The sequence below is a fragment of the Thermobia domestica genome, chromosome 7 (assembly GCF_964235325.1).
Source record: "Thermobia domestica chromosome 7, izTheDome1.hap1.1, whole genome shotgun sequence".
Lineage (NCBI taxonomy): Eukaryota > Metazoa > Arthropoda > Insecta > Zygentoma > Lepismatidae > Thermobia > Thermobia domestica.
In genome coordinates, this window is record NC_137460.1 from 25,165,396 (window position 1) to 25,189,891 (window position 24,496).

The 24,496-nt window shown below is 37.9% G+C and overlaps 1 protein-coding gene across 1 annotated transcript in view; it reads left to right on the forward strand.

Annotated features, from left to right (window-relative positions):
* The window catches only part of LOC145689926 (ATP-dependent DNA helicase DDX31), a 379,619-nt gene that overhangs the window by 85,178 nt on the left and 269,945 nt on the right, over positions 1 to 24,496 (forward strand). The window contains exon 9 of the mRNA XM_081764280.1: positions 21,409 to 21,599. Coding sequence (XP_081620406.1) covers positions 21,409 to 21,599 — 191 coding nt within the window. The remainder of the gene's footprint in view (positions 1 to 21,408; positions 21,600 to 24,496) is intronic.

Sequence of the window (24,496 nt, forward strand, 5' to 3'; positions counted from 1 at the left end):
TAGAAGCGGTTTTTCGGAATCGATTCACAGTCCCAAAAATAGGCCCTATCTCCTCCAATAACCTTCTTCTCAAACCGGAAGTTGTAGAAATTAACCATTTCCGATTTCAGCGTTGTTTTCCATAGACCAAAAACGGGACGCTGAATTGACGAGATTACAAATTTTCGCTATTTACTACCTTCCTTAGACCGGAACAGAAAAAAATTATTACAATTTATTGATCTCCATAGAGCAAAAACGGTCAAAAGCTACCGAGAAGTGACTTTTTGAGATCGATTCATCGTCTCAGGAATTAGTTTCTTATAGACTTCTACCTTTATTCAGATCGGAAGTGTTGTAAATACACGATTTCTGAATAGACATAACACGAAGCCTTTGAACAAAGCTCAATGTTTTTATTAAAATATCGATGTATAATAGTTTCGCCAACTAACCAAACCGAAACTGTTACACATCAATATTTGAATTAAAACATTGTGCTTCGTCTCTTAGGCTTTGTGTTATTTCTGTTTTGAATTACTAAAGCAATGTACCAGATAGTTAGTGGAGTGACTCCGATGCTGAGAAGTTGGGCTGGGCCGGGTCTAGGTACATTCGGGCTGGGTTGGACTCGGGTCGAAAAATTCGGCCCGTGCAGGTCTCTAGTCTGAAGCCAGAGGTTTAGTTAGTTGATGAAACTGCTACATATCGATATTTTAATAAACACATTGGGCCTTATGCAGAGTCGTTTTGACGCGTGATTAGAGCCATACTAAAGAGTCCGACTAACATATGTTTCCTGCGGTAGTCAGGCCTTTAGTATGATTTTAATCATACGTCAAAACGACTCTGCATAAGGCGGTATGTGTTTTGCTCAGAGGCGTTGTGCTACTTCAATTTTGAATTACTAAAGTAAAACAAGTAACATGAATCTGATAGTTACACGATTTCTGTTTTCAACACTGATCGCCATAGTTGGAAAGGGAAGAAGAGAGAGAACAATTGAATTTCGTTTCATAGTGTGAAATACGATAGGGTTCCAAACTATGGAAATACGATACTCAAAGCAGTACATCTATAACTACTAATTCAAATAGATTAATAAGATCAAAGATAGAACCTGTTCCTCGGACACTGAATCCTTATCAAAAAGTCATTACTCAATATGCAGTACTTATTGTTTTTGGCTTCTATGGCAATAAAGGTTGAAACAGTAAATCGTTAATTTAAACCACTTCCGGATTGGATAAATGGTTAAGGGAGAAGATAGAATCTACTCTTGGAAAGCTGAATCGATTACCAAAAAAAGTTCATCTCGATATTTCTTATCGTTTTTGCCCTACGGAAATCAGTCATGAAAGTGGAAGTAGTAGTATTATATTTAACCACTTCCGGTTATGGTAGAATGTTGTGGGTTGTGAAAACATGCTCTCTTGAAACGCTCAAACGATTGCAGCAAGCCGCTTGCCGCTGTTACCAATTTTTGTTCTATGGCGATAAGTAGTGAAATCGGAAATGGCTAATTTGAATCACTTCTGGTTTGAATAGAGGGTTAATGAACAAGATGGTATTTATTTTTGGGGCGACGAATCGATTGCAGAAAACCGCATCTCGATATGTCTTACCGATTTTGCTGTGTGAAAATCAGTGTTGAAACCGGGAGCAATATTAAATTTAAACCACTTCCGGTTTTGATAGATTGTTCAGGATAGACATAGTACGTTGCATGGAGACGTTGAATCGTTTGCAAAAAAAAAAAAAAAAAATGGCTTCTCGCTACCTGTTATCGTTTTCGTTCTAAGGTGATAAACGTCAAAATCAAAAATGACTTAATTTTAACTGCTTCCGGTTTGAATAGAGATAGAGAGTTAACGAAAGATATGTAATCTATTCTTGGGACGCTGAATTGATTCCGAAACACCACATGGCTATATCTCTTACTGTTTTTGCTTTGATACCTGTCGACAGACGGACAGCCGTTCTATAAGACTTCCGACACTTACGTGTACCATAGTTTGGAAGTCTTAAGAACTGGTAATAGATAGTGTTGTGCTTGTTTCTTTTGCCAGTCACACCTTATTACCGTGTTCACTCTATGGGATCAATATTGGAAGCGGAGGGTTGCAATGGAGGAGTAAAAATAGAAGATGTATTTTTACGTAATTGAATCCACCAAGAACTACTGCTTGGTATCTATTTCTTTTTCTTATTAACGGATGATATTGAAACCAAAAGTGATCGCTTTCCACCACTTCCGTTTTGAATAGAGGAATAAAGTTCAAGACGAAACTTGTTCTTGAGATACTGAATACATATCAGAGTCATCATTTCTCGCTTGCTCTTTCTCTTTTTTTACTCTATGGAGATAAATATTGTTAATATCCTACTTGTGGCTTATATTGGTAAAGATACCAACACGTACTTCTTGTTTGTAAATTAAACCACGGGCTCTCTTACTACAACTGCTACAAGCAAGCAGACAACAGGAATCCTCCTCATCATCAGGTCATGTGACAGAAGAGGAACGCTAGCGCCACCGCTGTCCAGAAGATGGTATAAAACAAGCTGTAAGACCTACATCGGCATCAGTTTCGAATGGTCATCCCTGCTCTCTTAGCTTTCCTGGAGCTCTGAGAGGTCGTAACCGCAACCTCCTAGCTTGCCTGGAACTCTGCGGGACCTCAACCGCACTTTGCTTACCTGGAGCACTGAGAATTCCTAAGCCACTACCACTTAGCTTGTCTGAAACTCTGTGGTATCCTTCCCTTCGCTAGCTGGGCCTTGAGACAGCTATTTACCCAAATTACATAGATAACTTTGTTTGGGTTTTCGGACCAGAATTATAGTGATTTTATGTTATATTTGTATATAAAAGGGATTTTATAATAAATGTTGTTGAAGGAAACCGAATTCCGTGTGCTACTTTTGGTCTATCTATTACCTTATTAAGGTAATTTAACAGTATTAAACTTCAACCACTTCCACTCGTAGCAGAGAGTGAAAATTTATGCTATCTACTATACTTGGAGCACTGAAATGAGTTCAACGTCGTGCTTTTGTCTGTGTTTGTTTGTTTGTTTGTTGTGAAACCTATCGACAGACTGCCAGACTAAAAGTAAAGTTTGAAAGTTTGTACAACGAGAAGCAAAATTAAAAATTGAAAAACAAATATCGCTATATAAATTTCCCTTCGTTTCGGTAACAAGAGATACAGTAGAGTACCGAAAAAAAACTCAGCCTAAAGTGGACCGAAAGATGACCGAGTCTGTGAAAATGCCTGGTTATCGCGAATGGGGTTAAAAGTAATAAATACGATTGTTTCCTCAGAAAACCGAAGGATGACCGAGTCTGTGAAAATGCCTGGTTATCGCGGATGGGGTTAAAAAAATAAGTACGATTGTTTTCTCAGAAATTACAGCACTGTACTTGTATGTATTGGTTGCTTGAGAATACAACGGAGAATAAACTGGCCAATTACCCTGAAACAAAGGAAAAGTACGTACTTTATGGAGGCATAGAGTCTTTACTACGCGTATATATGAAAATGAAAATTAATGAATACACACTATACAGTAATTTGCCTGATAAGATAGATCTCAGAAAAATACCCGGCAATGACCTTGAAGGGATCTGCGCGCGGGGTTTCTTCTAGGGATGGCCACAAAGTTCCGGTTCCGCGAGGAACCGGTTCTCAAAGATCCGCTTTTCTGAATCGGTTCCAGACCTGGATCCAAAAACCCGGTTCCAGAACCGGATCTCAGGAACCGGTTCCAGATCTGGATCTGAAAACCCGGTTTTAGAACCGGATCTTAGGAACCGGTTCCAGACCTGGATCCGAAAGCCCCCAAAGACCCGTAAAGGAGGCACAAAGTTCACCTTCAAAAGAATGCAAAGAAAATCATGCCCTTGTGCCCTCCCCGCCCAGACCCGCTTGTGCCCCCAGAAAAAAAAATTTGGTCCACCAGTGGGTGTTTAGCCAAATGAGTTGGCCAGTTTGCCTGTTTAGCCAATGAGTTTGCTAGTTACCCAGTTTATTTAGCCAAATGAGATAAGCGGCCGCCGCCTGGGCGCCTGCCTGTCGCTTCCACTATTTCATCTAGCACACTGTTCACAGCCTGCCAGCAGCTCGGGTTTAGCGTAGGGATGGTCGCAAAGTTTCGGTTCCAGCTGAACCGGTTGCTCGAGGAAACGGTTCTTGGAGATCCGGTTTTCAGAACCGGTTCCAGACCTGGGTCCGAAAACCCGGTTCCAGAACCGGATCTTGGGAACCGGTTCCAGACCTGGATCTGAAGAACCGGTTCCAGACCTGGATCCGAAAAATCGGTTCCCGAACCGGATCTTCTAGGACCAGATCCGTTCAGACCCGAAAACCGGTTCCACCAGGAACCGGTTCTGACCATCCCTAGTTTCTTCGCCCTGCCAGGGTGCGGTCGAGTTGTCCGGACTGCGGGTTATCGGGACTGCACTGTATTCGTAAATGAGTTGAAGTTTTTCTATTTTGTAAATAAAGGAAGTACTGTACTTAAAAAATAATCGAAAAATGGCCGGTTTATAAATACACATCTTGTTACAGCGTCAATTACGAAGTTATTTATTCTCAAAAAGTGGAGCTTAAATTCGGCTCAGCATGGGGTAGTATCAACTAAAAAAAGGAGTTTTCTTATTTAATAATATATTTTCGAAAAGAAAAGACGCTTTAGTTATTTAACTATCACTATTCCATATATGTTATTACGTACCTCATTAATCTTATGAACAAAGTGTTGGCTAGTTTCGTTTCGTCTTTTCTTTTCTTTTCTTTTTTTTTTTTTTTTTTCAACCGAGAAGATGGGAAGTACAATTTTCGTCATTAATAAATCAAGTCTGCTATATATCCCGTATATTTTCTTTTGTTGATTTAAAAGTGTATGAATACCAACATGTCGTATTCTCATGCACATTCAATACAGAAGTGAATGAGGCTTCTTTTATCGAATGGAAGATGGAAAATTGAGCATTCCGGTGACAGGACAATAGATATCCTTGCAATATTAGTGAGATCAACTTTTTCAGTAACAGTGATATTAAAAAAAAAAAAAAAAAAAAAGTGCTCATCTTTCAGCTGAATCCCCTGCGGCCAGACAGGGGAACTCAATCAAACTGTCTGAGGAACAATGGACAATCCGCAACCAGGTAGGCGAGTTCGAGATTGAACATTACCTTTAACAAATGAAACTCGATTTCACGTTGGAAATAAGCCTTCCAGCGGGTGGGGAAAGTTGACTACACTTCAATATATATTTTATGTACCAAGGGTAAGAATGTTCTCTTCGAGTTCGGGGAAAGGTTCTCCTCTTTATATTTGTGGTTTCGTAGGTTGAAATAAAGTTTATTTGTATACGAGAAAGGCAAAGATCTTCAATTAAATAACAGTTTACATATAACTTAAAAAAAAAAAAAAAGATTTTCATTGACACGTTACTTGCTCGCCCTGAGAGTTTACTGCGAAATGATCAGTGGAATTGTGTAACGCGGCTATCGCGTGGTATGCCCGCTTCAGATTAAAATTTTTTCAACTCTTAACGCATCTGGTTGGAGGCACTGTGGGTTAGTGGTAGAGCGGTTACTTTTGATCCGAGGTTGGATCCGAGACACATAACTAGACATTGAATTTTTATGCACTTAAAAGTAATGAAATATGTACCGGTATGCATCTTTGCTGTTAAATGTGTTAAAATATGCACTAACAATGCAATAAAAGAGCACTTTCGAACATGCCCCAAAATTGTGACGAAGCTTTGTAGGTGAAATATAACATCGAAAGTGTACTTTATCTTTCAGGGACTTCTCTTCAGAATTTATTTTTCTGACAGTTACAGTTTATATGCTCCTAAATTATTAAAGCATACACAAATTATGAGATTAAAATAAACATAGTGATATGAAAACACGATCTCTTAGTTTTTCTTCACATTTGTATTTTAGAGTGCATTTACTTTACACGAAGTAGTACAAGCCTCTTTTCTATGTTTCTGCTGTACAAAAAAAAAAAAAAAAAAAAAAAAAAAAAGTTTTTAAAGATTTACTCCTTGTAATTAGCCTTACAGTATCACTGGATTCTTCTCTTCATTTTTTGTTGCCAGTTCGTGACATTTGTATCCTGAAAATGACCTCCTAACATCAATAATTGCTACTGGACTGATAGAGAGAAGCAAATTTATGCATCTAGCAGAGAGAAGGATCTATGAGCTCGTGCTGAACTGCATCAAGTAGAGCTAAACATTAACTGAACACCATTAATCGTTAATCTTGATACTGAAGCCGCCGCCAAGTGACCTTTGTGGTGGACAAACACCGTGTGCGTGGGTTTCCTCGCGGTTCTCTCGTTTCCTCCCACTTTCTTCATTCCACCATTTCATTCATTACTCATCATCACCGTCTCCTTTAGCCTAACCGGCATAACCATGGGACGTAAAACTCAAAGATTTCATTTTTTGTTTCTGAATTGATGTTGACACGATATTGCAATGTCTTTATCATTATCAGATTTCTTTTAACGTCTTGGCAATTGTAAACGTGTTTGCTCTGCTGATCGGTTGTTAACATTACCAGTCTTCCATAAACTAGGCATTCTTCTTCCCATGTAAAAGCCATTCTGTTGCATGTATTGAAAACACAAACTAAAACTGGATTTATTCCGTGCTATAAGCATACATCTGAAATAAAAACTTTTAGAATATGCTAAACATGCTCTTAAGCACTAATATATGCTCCAACTTTGAAATATCACACAGTGTCACCCTGTCAGTATACTCGTATGATTACACATCATCTCAACACAACCTTCCCCAATCGATGGATCGGCCATGTTGGCTATAGTACGTCCGGTGGCCACCACGATCACCAGACTTAAAACTTACGGACTTCTATGTATGGGGTTGGGTAAAGGAGATCTTGCACGGGAGTAGATTTCGTACATGTAAAGAACGTGTTGCCCAAAGTTATCAGGCCTTTGCTACCATCTCAGAGCGTCGGGCTTATCTGAGACAGGCTACAATACGTATCCTTACACGAACTGCTAAGTGTATTGAATTTGAGGGAGGCATTTTCGAAAAATTTACTATGATCCGTAAAGGAGTAAACACTGAGAACTGAAATACATTTCTTTTCTTTCATTCGTTGTTGTGTCCCAGCATGCAATTGGAGTTCTTCATAGGACTGCCATCTCTTGGCAACCAAGAGAAACTACGCATGTATGATAATATAGGCCTATTACATTGTTATTGATACATGATATTTTCATAACATTGCACATTGAATAATATTGCGTAAATAGCTACACGTGATATCCAATTCTGCTTACTTTACGACCTTCTGTTTAATCTGATATACTACAAAGTAGCTACATTTTCAAATGATTCGAAATTTGGTATTTCAGTCATTCATTTTTATGCTGTAACTCCTACGATACTAGTCATATTACAACACAGTTTTGGTATATTACAGCGTACATTGAATGGTGCAACTAGTCATTTTTCCTCAGTACATTCTAAGATATTATTGTTCGATACCTAGATTTGAGGATCAAAATGTGAATACTTTTGGATTCCGGGATTTTGTCCAAGACTAAAATCTGTGAGTGTAATATATGTGCAGGGTTCCTGCATTCTGGAAAATGAGGGAAAGTCAAGGAAATGAAAACATGCCATGATCATGCGTTTTGCGGCAAATGTCATGGAAACTCAGGGAACGTAAACGTGCAAGACAATTCATAAAGTGTAAATTATGTTTCTTCAAAACTGTCACAGCAAAGTGTGAACCATTTTGAAGGAAAATCTAGAGTCCTGAGCCATTTATTTGTTTCCTGTATTCAGAACTTCTATCTCTCCTAAGGAATCTAATGAGTCGTTGTGTCAAACAAAGCATTATGAAACTTGCTGACAGTGCAGTGAAGCTTCTTGCTGTGGATTTGACTGCAAATGAAAATTCACTAGAAATAAGAAAGGTGGGCGTTGGCTTTAAGACAGAAAGAACTGAAAGTATCAGATAAAGATAAACCAGCTTTCAGGCTTGACTGTCGAAACTTTTTGCTGGGCACAAAGATTGTGCAAAGGAGCCCTTTGAAGCAGTAGCGTAGCCAGGATGTGTGTTTTGGGGGGGGGAGAAAGTGCTGTTATAGGTATATATACAGTAATTACAAACAAAAAATATATAAACATAAAAATATATAAAAAATTACGAAAATCAAAGTACCAAAGTACATTGTCGGACCTCTTTGAGACGGCCCCTCTGCCCCCCCCCTTCCGTACGCCACTGCTTTGAAGTACAAACTAGTGCGTGCACTGTCATATTTCGATCCCAGGCGACAAAAAAACAATCCAGAACTTGCTCAGAGTAGAATGATACACATCTTACAAACTCTGCATGAGCGTAACAGAATATCTCATTCTGTACTTAAGAAAGCAAATTGTTAATTCATGTCTTTCTGTGCTAAAATCCATGGGTCTCTTGCAGTTGACTTCTGCGAATACGAAGACAAGATAGGCAGCATCAGGTTAGATGACTTCTTTGCGAAGATAATGTCCAAGAAACAAGAATATTCCGATTTGTGACATGTTGTAAAAGTATGTTTAATATTATCCCACGGGAATGTGTCAGTAGAGGGCGGATTCTCAGTCAATAAGACACGTACAAGTAGCATGTTGTAGTATGGTGTAGTATGTTGTACGAAAACTTTAATTCAAGTTTCACTACCATCTGTTGTTCAGAACTGTAATTAGTGTTCCCGCATATAAATGTAGAGCTGTCGTATGTTAGAGAATAGTATTGTATCTCCAATTTTGCATAAAAACATTCGTTTATTAATATTCGTAACCACTGTCATCTATGGGAAGTTCGAACATTGTTATATTATTAGAGTAAGGAGTTAGGAAAAATGCTTTTTTTACGGCTTCTAATAAAGCTAAACATTTGACACCTCACCTGGATCTGGTATACAGGATCTTTTTCGACTGATCAGATACTGTTCCTATACCGACAGTATTTCCACTTAAAAACAGTGGAAAATTGTTTTAAAAAGGGAATTTTATAGGAAAATTCGAAAAATTTCCCTCCGTTACTTCCGTCTTGTACGCAATTTGTACACTATCTGCAAGCCTGTTTCATTAGCTTTCAAACGAGGGATAACATGTAACATAATTTCAACTAAAATGTTTCAAACAAAAACAACAATATATATAAATTTGGACCGACTTTCCAGCAAAAAATATATGTTAAGCAGTTTTATCAGCTATAAAATTCTGCAGTAGTGGTCAGAGCTGATATTTCTGCTACTTCTGACTCACCGGGTCAGGGGTCAGACCGGGTCTGTGACCCGGACAAAAGTCGTGGCCCGCCATGACCCATTCCACCATTGCTTCACATGTTTGCAATCAATTAAAACAACAATGTATGTTACTTGCAGCAGGGTCAAAATTCGGCGCAGCAGACCTGGATTCGATTCCCGGCGGGAGCTCATGCAGTTTGGTTTCCACGTTAAGCTATAGGTTGCCGCTTTTACAGACTCTTAACATCTTAGGCAAGACTCCCTCTGCCCTCATGAAAATAACTCGAATTCAATTGTATGAACCACCGCCATGCTGGTATTTGTTTCTTTTTGTGGAGTTATTATTATTTATTCTCTTCTTTCTTCTAAATTTCGGGACCATGTAATCGAAATCAGCAGTCGCGCGTATTAAAATTACTCGTAAGCACTTACCTCCTCGCAGTATATCACGTAAGTCAGTTTTCTCAGTAGGAAAATCTATATATACATGAAAGTGACTGTTTGTGATCTAATAACTCTTGAACCACCCGGCTGATTTTGATCAAATTTTCAACATAGATGAGGTACGGGCCTGGGATGGTTTTTATCATTTCACTTTGACGGTGCAACTTAGGGGAGTATTTAAAAATGATCGAATATGACCGATTTTAGTGTCGAATCCGTAGTTTTCGGGGTCGCTGAGATGAACAGTGACACTTCCGATGCCATTTAAATCAAAATTCAGCCCTGCAACTTAGAGGAGGGGATATAAAAATGATTGAAAATGGCAGAGATTAGTTCCGAATCCGTAGTTTTCTGGGACGCTGAGGTGAATAGTGACACTTCCGATGCCGTTTAAATCCAAATTCAACTCCCATTCGTACTCCTAAGGGGCGTGGTGACATGTAAGCATAATTGAAAATGACCGATATTAGTGTCGAATTCATAGTTTTTGGTGTCCCTGAGTTGATTAGTGATAGTTTTGATGTCCTTTATGACAAAATGAAACGTATTCTCCCCGTGCGATGAATGGGTGTTCTGCTAGTTGAGTATAATTTTTATGCATCACCATTTACCACTGGCGCAAATCCCGAGGGGGACGAGAAGGACATGTCCCCCCAATGTTGGACCTGGGGTGGACTGTCCCCCCCCCAATAATCTGACTTAAAAAGTGCTTTTTAAGATAAGTGTGATGATTTGTGTCCGACTCCCACAAAGAAATGTAAGATGAAATTGATTTCTCTTGGCTTTTCCATTTTTTAAAAAGAATCGTATTCTTTAGTATTTCAAACTGAACTTCGTGTTGTAGTGCGCTTAGTAGTCTCATCAATATGTGTTAATTCCACCTTCGCAACTTGGGCCGAGCTCCTCCGTGGCTAAGCTGTTAGCGTACGCGCTTTTGGCGTGGGAGGCCCGGGTTCGATTCCCGGCGGGAGCTCATGTGGTTCGGATTCCACGTTAATCAGTAGGTCCACGTCTCATATAGCCTCGCTGCTGAACGGGACGTTAAACTCAAAATCAAATCAAATCAAATCGCAACTTGGGCACAAATTGCAATAAATGCCGGAGGAGGATATGGCCCTCTCTTCATGCTGGAAAGTTGTCTCAGCTATACGTACGGGCACAAATTCCGAGGGAATGGAGACATGCCCCCCCCCCCCCACATTGGAACTGGAGGCTCTCCCAATAATCCGATTTGAAAAGTGCTTTTTGCAGATAAGTGTGATGATTTGTGTCCGACTGCCACAAAGGAAAGTGAGATGAAATTTGTTTCTCTTGGCTTTTCCATTTTTAATGATAATGAAGGCCTGCGCCTGTGCGTGACGTAACCTGATATGAAATCTTATCTCATCCTCTCCCCTAGGCCCTAGCACACACAGAGTATATAGACTATCCAATGTCAAGTAGAACTCATCTTTTCAGTAAATTCGCATTTAATCTATTTGTAGTATCAGCCTAGGCATCTACTCATGCTTCGTAAGCTAATTAACTCTATAGCCTATGGAACCCGGAGGATCAATGCCGCGTTCACAAAAGCTCTCCACTGACTTCTATCCTTACTCAAGTGGATCCAGTTTCTAGTTTGGATTCCTATCTCTGCGAGATCCATCTAATATTGTCTTCCCATCTGCGGCTAGCTCTTTCTACCGCTAACGCCTTGAAAGCGTTCCTACTTTCTTCCACCCTGGCTACATGTCCTGCCCACCTAAGCCTCCTAGACTTGATGACCCTAATAATGTTTGGTAAGCCATATAATTTACGTAATTCCTCGTTATGAAGTTTCCGCCATTCCCCATTCCCTTTCCTCTTGGGTCCAAATATTTCTCTCGGGATCTTATTCTCAAATACTTTCAGTCTATGCTCTTCACTCAGTAAGCGACCATGTTTCGAAACCATACAGAACAACGGGTATGATTATCGGTTTAAATATTTTAAGCTTCAAATTCCTCGACAGAATTCACGACGACAAGAGATTTTGAACTGATTAATAACACGAATTTCCTGTTTTTAGTCGACATTTAATTTCTTCGTGAATATGATTTTCCTCTGTTAATATTGATCCTAGATATTTGAAAGTATCCACTTTATCAAAAGTATTATTTAATATTTTAACGCATCCATAATTTACCGTATTACGGTCCCGACGCACTTCCATGTATTTAGTTTTCTCTACATTTACTTCTAAACCCTTGTCCATGCGAACGTTTAATAAGACCTCTGCATTTCTTTCTATTTTTCTCCTATCATCCCCTATTAAATTTACATCACCAGCGTACGCATAACCTGGTGAACACCGTTCAGCTCTAGGCCCTGTTGCTATCTTTGATTTTCCTTATAGCGTATGCCAGGACAAAGTTGAATAATAATGGCGACAACGCATCTCCTTGTTTCAGACCATTCTTGACGTGAAAGCTCGTGGCCAAAAATTTTCCTACCCGTGCTTTACTTTGGGATTCATTTAAATATTCCTTAATTGATCTAATTAGCTCTTTCGGTATTCCAAATTCTGTAAGAACGTTGTACAATGTTTCTCTCCTAACCGAGTTGTAAGCCTTTCTAAAATCAATAAATAGTTGATGTACCGGGCTACTGTATTTCCACTTGTTTTCGAGTATTTGGCGAGTGGTAAATATTTGGTCGATAGTTGGTCGATTTCGTCTAAATCCACACTGGTAATCTCCAATAATTTCATCTGCGTATGGAATCAATCTTGGTAATAGAATGTTTGAAAGGATTTTATAGGATGTTGACAGAAGAGAGATGCTTCCATAATTATTACAGTCAGGTATGTCGCCTTTCTTGTGGATTGGAAGAATTATTGATTCTTTCCACTCTTGTGGCAATTTCTTGTTGTAGATAAGGATAATGAGTTTGTGTATCTTGTTCCACAATTTTTTGCCTCCAGCTAAAATTAACTCAGCCGGAATTTCGTTTACACCCGGGGATTTGTGTTTCTTTAATTTCTTTATAGCGATTTCTACTTCTATTCGGTTGGGTTCTGGAATATACGGTACTGCGGTGTGTATTTCCCTTTCTCCACGCACATTAGTTTTTGTCTGCGCGTTAAGCAAATCGTCAAAGAAATCTTTCCATCTATTTAAAATGCTATCTGTAAGTGAGACCTGTTCCATCAGCTTTCTTTAATGAGCACGAGGTTGATAGCCTTTCTTAAATTCGTTGATCCCTTTATACATGTCCCGAATGTTTTTATTTTTACTATTATCTTTAAGTTCCTAAATTTTAGCTCTCAAAATATCTCGTTTCTTTGTTCTAAGAGTTTTGGAAGTTTCCCGTCTGATGTCTACGTAATTTTGTGTAGTTATTTCATTCGGATTTTGTAGCCAACGTAGTTTTGAGTTTTCTCTTCTCTGCTAGTTCGAACCATGGTTTGTTCCTACGTATTTCTGCGTGTCCCAATTTTTCTTTTGAGAGAGGATGTTTCGTAAGCAAAGAATAGAATTCAATTGCTGGAATATTTTTCTCCGTAATCTTAAGGTTACATCTGTTAAGTGAAGAGTATGACATGCGTCAGATTTCTGTAACGATTCCTGTAATGTTATTGAGATTATAATCATTTTTCTTAAAGAGTATTGTTACGTCATACATAATTGATATTCTTTCTTCATAGTTTTTGGGAAGTCATTTTTTATATTATTATATTATTATAAAACAATTTTAACGTGGATTTTTGTAGATGCCTAATTAGAAACATACCAATTATAAATATGCATGTATTCAGATTTCAGAATGTGTTCACGGCAGTGATTTGTAATACTGATAGTACTACTACTTAATCTACATCGCCTAATATATAATATACTCTACAACAGTTGATCAGATTCATCTACCGTAATATGAGTTTCATCTCCCTTCTCTAGAATAAGCCTCAAATCTGCCCACCTCCCAATGTTGAAGACAACCAATGGCGTATTTAGGATTTTGTTTCGAGGGGCTATGCCCAACACAAGGAAGGGAGTGAGCAATTGCCCACCTGAGTTTGAGAATTAAATATATTTTAATTTATGCATAAATTGAAGTTATAATTGCAAGAATTGCAGATCGATAAATCCTATATGATATGATACAAAAATTTAGGAGTGAATCTAACCCTTTATTCTATTCATACAATAAAAAGGAAGCATCCTCTTGGCCTTCCTAATTTCTCGGGTTAATTATTCCCCCGTTTTGATTTTCTTTAATTCAAACACTTCATTCTTTTAAAAATAACTAAACGATATAATTTTTCCTTTGTTATAATAACTAAAGTCCTGTCATGTTGATATCAGCGCAAGTTAGTGTGGAACAACAATTTCGCTTATAAATTCCTCTTAGCTTTGGTGTTATTGATGATGGCCAACTTGAATCACAACTGACAACGGTCGATAAAGTATGATAGGCGAAATGAAAGTAGTAACGTCAAGAAAAAGAAACAGAAAAGTAGAAAGGATGAATGAAAGAACAATTAAAGACGTAGTTCTTACATAGAACGAAATTTGACAAATACAGTATTATTTCTGAACAAAGAGCATAAGAAAATGGAAAGTCAATGACATTCTTAGAAAAGGTAGGAAGGATTATTGTTGTACGTGGAATGCGAAAAACTAACAAATTTATTTAGGGGGAACTTGATCCCAATAGCCTCCTAAATACGCCACTGAAGACAATTCTGCTCCCCTGATCCTTCACAGCATTGTTTTTTAACTTCATAAATATTTTGAACATGCCTTACATATATGTATATATGGGAACGTCTTATCCGTCCCCCCAATGTTGAAGACAGATTTGCGCCTATGCCATTTACACTATTAGAATATTATTGATAATATATAAACAAAGTTTGTCCTCTTAAGTTCGTAGCGATAAAGCTTTATTTATTTATTTATTTATTTATTTATTTATTTATTTATTTATTTTACCGATGTGACTTCTCTCAAGATCCTTCCCTGATTGATTATGATATTTCCGTTGATTCTATGGGTTACAGTTTCCACTTGTCAGTGTGTATTTTGCCTTTTCCAACACATTCAGTTGTAGATCAATTTCTATATAGGTAGTCAAACTGGAATGTGGTATTAAATGAACTTTTGATCTATTGAGGAATTTCTCTTTCATACCAGGACAGACGAAATATAAGTCAGAAAATCCAGACAGAGAAATCCTTTTAAAGGCCAAAGAAGATTCTATAAATGAACCTCAAATACACACAATCCGTATCCTTTTGTGTTGGTAGGCTTTCTCCATCCATCCTGTGGTCCATTCTTGTAAGACAACAATAGAAATCGAAGAGGAAGGCAACAATTAGAAGAGAAGAATGGAAACTCCGTTGGAATTTATTGGAGAAACGATGTTTCGTAAATGACACCTATTACTGCTTTAATTGGCTTGTGTAATTTCAGAGATGCATGTAAACTGAAGTACGAATAGGAGAGAGAAAGAGCGTGAGGCAGAAGGGAGTACTTTGAGGAGGGCCAGTAATAAAACTCATTACTCGGTTTAATGCGCCGGTTTTCACTCGGGTCGACTTGAGCGCCACATGCGGTGGACTGAGATACTTCTAGGCTTTTGTCATTCGTTCCCAGTGACTGACAGCGCCTTAATTAACACCAACGTTGCGGACTTCTTGCTTCAAAAGCTACCTCCCCCTTTTGCGGAAACCCACTTTTTCCCCCCAAGTAGCTATTGTGTGCACAGTTCTGGGGAGAAAATTACGCGAACATGCGAGACGCCACCCCCTACAGAGGTTTTCTAAAGGTGTATTTTGGTGAAATTTAAAGCATAGGTTTCTCTCTCTCTCCCTTGAAAGAACTATTTTCTCTCAAAGTGTATAGATACAAAACTTGTCGTATATACCCTATCTAAGTATCAATTGCTGTGTCGATGGAAGTTCTTTCGTTTGAAGAGAATCGAAAACAGCGTGTGTTTTGTAGTAATCAAATAAAGACATTCCAAAGTTGATCGATATTTCAATGGTAAAGAGTTGACAATGGATGTGCAGGGTTTATTAATTGACACTTGAGAGATTAGCTACGTGTTTCAGCCGCAAGTGATGAAGATAACGGGTGGTTTTCAATAGTATTGCCTGTGCCAGACTTTCGTATAAGCTAAACAAGCCATAGCTTAGGACCCCATTCGCTTTAGGGCCCCAAAAATATAAGAAAAAGCTGCTTGTAATGTAATTTCCAAATAACAAGAAAGAAAAAAAAAAAACAAATAAGATAAAACGCACATACAAAAGTGGTGTTTTGTATTGTTATGTACTAGCCTTTTATGAACCAAATAATAGGGTTCTATTTCTCAGCCCACCTTTCAATGATGCCCCTGTTATCCCGCCTCGCTTATAATGGAGCCCATGTTCTCAGCTCTGCATGTAATGGGCCCTTGTTTCCATATCCCTTTGGTCCGTAAATTAGCATATAGCATATATTCAACCCTAAAAATCGGCGACAATTTTGTAGCTGAAAAAGAAACCTTGACGTATAAAGGGCCCTTTCAATAGCTTAAGGCCCCAACAAAAATAAATCCGACACTGAGTCCCGAAAATAATTGCCCACGAGACGAGACGAGACGAGACGAGAAGTGAGGTTTCCTTGTGTCCGCTGTTTTTTTGTCGTGTTTTGTAAATTTATGTGTAAAATTTACAGGGGCGAATCCAGGGGGGACGATCGCCCCCCCAGAAAAGGAAAGTTTCTTATTTTATATATATAAATAAAATAATGGTGGGCACAAAAACCGGTTTTTCGGTTTTCTCCGAAACCGGTTATCGGTTTTCTCGAAAACCGGTTCGGTTTCTCACCTGATCCGGTTTCGGTTTTCTTCAAAACCGATTCCGTTTTTTTTTTTTTTTAATTTGTTCTATTTCTGACCAGAATGGTCTTTCGTTGTTCTCCGGAAACCGAATCCATTTCCACAGAAATAGTCTTACGTGTTTTCGAAAAGTTTTCACCGAAACCGGTTTTGGAGAAAACCAAAATGTCGGTTTTTCGGGTTTCGGTTTTTATAGAAACCGGTTTTCGGTTTTTATAAAAAACCGGTTTTGCCCATCCCTAAATAAAACCCACTCAAAGTTTGGAGCCCTTAAAAGTAGCAGTATGACAACCCAACGCCCCCCTCCAAAAGTCGGTCCTGGATCCGCCCCTGGAAATTTATGCCTATTTTTTTTGTTTTTTTTTTTGTTTTTTTTTTGTAATATCATCTAGATGTTATCGGAATCTTTCCGTGTTACGAGAGGCCCATGAAGGGTGCAATATAAGAACATTTAAACCATTTTTATTGCTTTGATAGATGGTTTTCATTGTGTTCGTACAATCGCATATCAGTGGTAGAGCGCTTACCTCTGATGCATGGGCTCTCTGGTTCGATCCTCAGCCAAAGAAGTTTGTGATGGACAACTTAATGTTTGTGGGTTTTCCCTGAGTACTTCCGTTTCCTCTCTCTTTCTCATTCAGCCAATTCCTCCATCATTAACTTGTCTTAATCATAATCTCCCTTAGTCTAAAAGGGCTTAATCAAGCTGATATTTCATTTTATATCCTCAGCAATATTTTTTGAGATACAATCAACAAATTATATATATGAGATTAATGAGGTTAAACTGATGCCAAACAATAATACAATAAGCTTTATATACCCTCTCTTTCAGTGGGAAAGCGTTCATCTCTGGTGTGTGTAGGGTCCCTGGTTCGATCCAAGCTCGCACCATGTAGGCTTTCTGGTGGATAAACAATGTGTGCGTGGGTTTTCCTGGAGTTTTCCTGTTTCCTTCTATTTTATTCATTCTACCATTGCATTCATTTCTCATCATCACCGTCTCCTGTAACCTATTCAGCATAGGGAGCGCGGTGGCTCAGTGGTAGAGCGTTCACCTCTGGTGCTTGGGGTCCCTGGTTCAGTCCCAGCTCGCGCTGTGTGGACTTTGTGGTGGACAAACACCGTGCTTTTGGGTTTTCCTGGGGTTCTTTCGTTTCCTCCCACTTTCTTCATTCCACTATTTCATTCATCTCTCATCATCACCGTCTCCTTTAGCCTAACCGGCATAATCGTGGGACGTAAAACTCAAAGATTTAATTTCATTTATGTACTCTCTTATACTCCTAAGTATGTGAGATTTTAACCTCAAAAACATTTTTTGATATTTAACTCAAAAATATGTTAACCTTCAAAACACTTAACATGAGAAACATTTTACCTTTTAACCTAAAAAATCTAACCTGGCCTTATGTTTCCATGTATAGAACATGAGATATTAATAGCCACCGTTAAAGTTACCGTTACCCTTCCTAATGGATCTAATGCATTCACTCCGTTAGCAAACTTGGACGAAATAATCGCTCTAACTGTTGCCTATTGTAAAAAAAAAATAGCTTTCGTTTAAGAGATATTGAGTTGAGTAACGGACAGAGGAACGCACTAACATTAATCTTGTATGAGCCACTAGCATAATCGTAGTAAAATGAGGTGTATCAAGTCTAGACTTACAGGCCTTCTAGATGGCATGAAATTTATTTTTAAATTCTAAAATTTCGGGATACATCCCATGGGTATCTACCTAGGTATAAAGTCAAGACTTGTAGGCCTTCTAGATGGCATGAAATTTAGTTTTAAATTCTAAAATTTCACGGTACATCACATCGGTTATAGGCGTTCTAGATGGAATGAAATTTATTTTTAAATTCTAAAATTTCGGGATACTTCCCATGGGCATCGTATAAAGTCCAAACTTATAGGCCTTCTATGTTGCATGAAATTTATTTTTAGATTCTAAAATTTCACAATACATCATATGGGATATAAACGTTCTAGATGGAATTAAATTTATTTTTAAATTCTAAAATTTCGCGATACACCACATGGGGCTGTGCGAAACACCGGTTGGGAAAGCCTGCATTAAGATAGCGTGGTACCACAATGTACAGAGTTCATCTGCAAGCTGATTACACTGACAACACAAATAGCAGGGACTCGATAAAAGGACAAAATTATACAAGCTGGAAACAAAAGTGTTTGGATTGAAGTGTAGACATGTTTAGATCACCATGTGGTTTTTCTTTGCTAGAGTTTACCGCCATTCCATGTTCCTCCTTGTTGTGACCTTAGGTACTTTACCACATACTGGAAAACTTTAGCCACAGTTAATTATTATTATTTTGTTGTGCCGATGCCTCCACAAGACGTCGATGATCCATTGGCCCATAAGTTCATGTATTTGACCCCATCATTAGCGGCGAAAAACTTTCGCGTTTTCAGAAACTCTCTAACTTTGCCGTGTTTCGCTTTTAAGGTTTACCAATTGGGAGACTTGAACTACTTAACGTTACACATTATGGCTATGAAATTATCATAGGAGTTGTAAATAGTAATTATCGGCCACGTAATTGTAAATAATAGAAGCCCTTTTTTGCATTAAGACCGGAGGCAATTAGTTAAACCTGGCTCGCATCAAGCTCTAAGAGGTAAATTAACATTGTCAAATCTCCGCAGGGTGGCGATATAGCGATTTTGAAACCCCCTGCAATTCATGCTCTGCCGTGATGTTTCTCTGCGAAAACAAATAGTTTCCACTGTTGGTCCTCGCAGGAGATGGAAAACGAAAGCACTCCGCTGCTCCAGAATGGTTACCCTTCGGCGATTAGAAGAGAAACTACTTTTTTAGAAAAATGACCTCCGATATCCCGTAACGAATGCATGACCATAGGGGATTTTTGCTAGATGCAGCACACAGGAAGGAATTGGCTTTTTTTCAAATTAAATACCATCAAACTCTTAAATGATGTGATGGGAAGCAGAAGAAGTTTATGAAGAACTTGGGAAGAAAGAAAAAAAATAAATGTTTTCCAGTGTTGTTAGAGTTCTTAAAATGCTTTAATTTTCCAGGTTGAATGGGTGGAGGAGGTTAAATCTTGAGGACAAGGAGAACGATTTTTCAAATGTCGCTACGGGAGACGTGTAGCAGCACCTCAATTACCCCCTTGAAGTACCTCAGATATACTATTCGAATATCACCAACTAATTCCGTTTTCTTAGAGCAGTGGTACTGGTTAATGTTATGCCTTTATTTCGTGGTTTGGTTCAAGTGGTGATGAAGAGGGGCCGATGACCTCAATTCACACTTTTTTCATTTATTCATTAAAACTAGTTGATTGGGTTTGGAAGTTAGGAGATTTTTTGAACGATTGAAATCCGATCTTCTTCGAAATGAGAAGAAAATTCCTGGATACAAAGACAGACTTCTTTGAATTTTTTTTCTCTCACTCTCTCTCATTTTCAATTGTGTATTGTCCGTTGGAAACGAGAAGTTTCCAATTCCAATTAGTTCAAAATCTTATTTATTTTCGCCTCTAATTATTCTTGAAATGGAATGCCAATGGAGAACTTGATGTCCATGTATCTTCCAGCATTATCTGGAAAATTTATCAATTGCAATTGAATTTACCACGCAGTACGTCGGTTAGAATATGAACTCAATGGTACATTAGTGAACCCCATTAACGACTGTACGTCGGACATGCTGTTTTGCATTGCGATTGGTGACCAATTCAAATCAACAGTTTCAAGTGAATTTCAAATCCTTTTTTTGCTTCATTAATGATTGACTTGAACAGTGCCCGCTAGGTAAATAAATGAATAGCCTGTTCGAATTTTATGAGTACTTCTAGTGGCGGATCTAACCCGGGGGCCGAGGGACCCAGGCTCTCCAGTTTTTTCAGAGAGAAAGCTATTATTTATATACTTTTGAAAGTTTATAGTAAACTCACGATATACCTGGTTCTGGCTGCCCCCCAGTTTTTTCCAAACCAAAAGTGATCAGTTACCCCAATGGACAAAGCGCCTAACAGAAATAACCGCAGAAAAGGAAAGAGCCAGAATATATCAAAAGTCGTTTCAGACACATTTTCAAATAAACAAGGGATACGGTTCCTAAATGCCCACGAAGGGCGTTTCGTAAATCCGTGAGTTTGAAATGAAAGAATTGCCTTCGCTCTAAAAAAGAATTTATTTTACAATATAGCCTATTTTTAATTCGATAGCAGTACAGTTTATCCAACGTTCTTTCAACAATTTTTTGCTTTCCAAAAGAAAAAATAAAAAAAAAAATAAAAGACTGCCAAACGCTGCAAAATAGGCGTCTGTGCCAAGCGTGATCTTCTGATCAGATGCAAATCTTCTTCCACCGATGTAAGTTCTTAGGTCTCTAAAGAGGAAAATGTTGGAAGGAGCCAAATCTGGAGAATATGATGAGAGTAGCAGTTCGGGTCACTGGAGTTGCGGAGATACTGAGAGGGCATTGTCCTGGTGAATGAATTTTTTTCTTTCAGATCAAGTTTCTATTACAAGAGGTTGGTTAGAAATGATATCCAGAACCAAAATCTCCCATTAAAAAATAAAATAAAGTTAAAAAATATCAGAACTGCCTTGAAAACATTCTCTGTTATGTTATTGGTTGGGAACAGAGAATGTTCATTTCTCTTCTTTGTCACCTATATTGGTTATTTTAATCGCAGTTGGATCTTACTCATTTTTCTCAAATTTTAGTGTTTGTATTGGTTTAGTTTAAAGGGTTTTTAATTGGCATTCGTTGTAAACAAATTAGTGAGCATCTTCACTGACATTTTGGTAAAAAATTGAACGACCCTTTTTTGGTTTTGTAGGACGTAGCTGCACGAGGTCTCGATCTCCCGCAGGTAGATTGGATTGTGCAGTATTCTGCACCATCAACACCAACGGACTATGTGCATCGTGTAGGACGAACTGCTCGAGTTGGGTCATATGGATTTTCCCTGCTATTCCTAGCGCCAGCAGAAGCTGATTTCGTACGTGAATTACGAAACAAACGGATCAGGTAAGTCATTCATTTTTATGATATAATTAGATTTATTTTTTAATTCATGTGGAGTAACTGTAGTTTGTATATATGAAATACGTAAAGAAATGGAAAACTGATGAATCACGTGTAACCTTCATGTAAAACATGTTTCACATTTCTGCTATCATTTGAATACACTCTTACAAATGTTCCACCATGTCACTTTGAATTGTGTTTAACGTGCTAGGATTCAGAGGAGTCATTATTGCGGATTTTGCTCACACTCAGATAGTGTGAATCCCAGATTTTCAGATGATATATTTAAGAGATTTCGAAGTTTCCATAAGGCGAAACCCATGGTGTTAAAAGCCCATTCATGGCCAACGGCGTCGACTAAGGATGAAAGTAATATCGGTAAAAAAAAAAAAAAATACAATTATCACAACAAACTAAGGGAAGAAGTCTTACCTAATGGCCTCATTCGTGTATGCACGAGTCGCCACTGTAGTTGATAACTTACGCTGGTGCTTTTTGTGCACGTGGTCCCGAGTTGAATTCCCACTGAGGATATTCGCATAGAATTCAAACACAAGTAGTGGTTCGCGTCCTACTTGAAGCACAGTGTTGGGGGGCGCGGTGGCTCAGTGGTAGAGCGTTCACCTCCGGTGCTTGGGGTCCCTGGTTCGTTCCCAGCTGGCGCCGTGTGGACTTTGTGGTGGACAAACACCGTGCTCGGGGTTCTCCCGTTTCCTCCTACTTTCTTCATTCCACCATTTCACTCATTTTACATTATTATCTAACCGGCATAACCGCGGGACGTTAAACTTAAAGATTTCGTTTCATTTTTTCAAGCAGAGTGTCGTATCATATATTAATAGAATAAACTCGATAATGAAGAGGTACATTAAACTTCAATTATCAATCAATCAACAATGGGATTAATATCGGTCTGTCTAACAAGGTACATTCGTGTAGTGTCCCCTCGGGATTCGTGTTATAAGAATTCAAAAAATATAGAAGTTGATTTCGGATATCGCGTTTCCTGGTTCGCTCTGGATTGGAACCCCTGAAGGCAATTATGGCGGTTTTATATGTTATACTATACAGCGTTTCTTAAAGAATAGATTGTAAATGACGTAAACTATATAGGAGTAGACTTGCAACGAAGCGTACATTCACCTTTAAAATTATCTGTGTATATATATAGCGGCGATCCTTAAGATTAGGTCAACATTGTGATTACTATTATTCGGGATTCTAACACCAACTTCCATCTGATTCAGTTCGGCATACATTTGGCTCGAACTCAAAATATTCTTTATAGGTGGAATCCATATATACAACCACTTGTCGACTCTATATTCATATCAGCCATCTCATACATATCAGACAATATACAAATTTACGGTACACTACTTCAAGCCTCAACTAACAAAACAAAATACAGTTTCGACGTCATCACAAATAGATCATATTATATGCATTTTATTAACTTAATTGCATTTGTTTAATTTACAGACGAACGCATGCATATATAAGTACGTATTAGATGATCACTTAGCACATCGTAAGGTGAGATGAAGTAGTTGAGGAGACCCCAAACTTATTTATTCAGACATAGCTTCCATCTTATTCATATCACAAGAAATACACAGGACACTGATCAATAATAATCATTAACAGGAATATACAAACTTTCTCAAGATTTATCAATCAGTGAACTACACAAATTTAACGTTTTTCACTATGTTCAGTTCGTCGTTATATAATTAGATCTTTTTTTTTTTTCTTATCTTACAATTTTCAATCAACAACAGTATATATATTCTTTTCTTCTCTTCTAATATGTTGGATTATAAACCTAACATCATAAATATATTTACAACAGTCGAAAACGGACATAATTATATTGTAGAATATTACAATAATCAGATTTATATAGATATTCATAATTTTAAGGAAATAGATTAAATAATAAGTCTAATTTTAAATGTTAAAATAAACGAAATCTCTTCTAGAATGATATAGATTTATGGCCTTTCTGAACATAAAACATCTTTGGAAATAAACAATAATTCTCCAAGTTAAATTTTTCTTCTTATGTAAATAACTATTACGGGAGATGAAATGACACTATTTAGTGAAGCGCTAAAATGTCTGTAACGGAGCGAGGCCAAAATTTGGTCCGTTACAGTGTAAAATTGATTCAAATGCAAATTTTTCCGCGGTCTAACGTGTATTGTATTAATTTTAGCGGCCCATACTGGTAATTTGCATATTTATGGGCTTTCATATATCCGAAATTCAATTATACACTACTATAACGCTCCGACACAAAATTACTTTTGATTTCTTTAGATGTAACTGGACATGAATGTGTGCATATACAAAACAAATTGGATCAATTATTACTATTACATCTCTGACACGTTACCCGCCACGCCGCCATCTTGAATCCGTCATATTGGATTCAACTTTCGTTTTTTCAAATAGAAATAGGTGCAAATGATCTCGGAAATTCATTGGTGTAGTTAGTTTTAGCGTAACTTGTACCGTTTGTAAAATATTGCATGTTAAATGTCAGGCACTTCACAAATATTGAACCAAATAGAAAGTTGTGCAGGATCCCGTGTGTATATGTAATCTTTTACGTGATTTATTGCTGACGAAATATTCTCTGAACATACATACATACAGACACACAGACGTCAATGCTGAAATGGTAAATCTTCACTCAAACCTGCTCATCGTATCTGGATTTACATCGGTCATTTTAAACGTAATACAATACTTCCTTGTTATAGTATAATATGGAAGTAATAACAATCACTTACAGAAATGTAATGAGATTATGAACCATTGTTGTAAAGAGTTTGTTTATACCTACAGTATTTTGCAGTTAGAAATTGTTTTGATTTGTCACAATCAAAAAC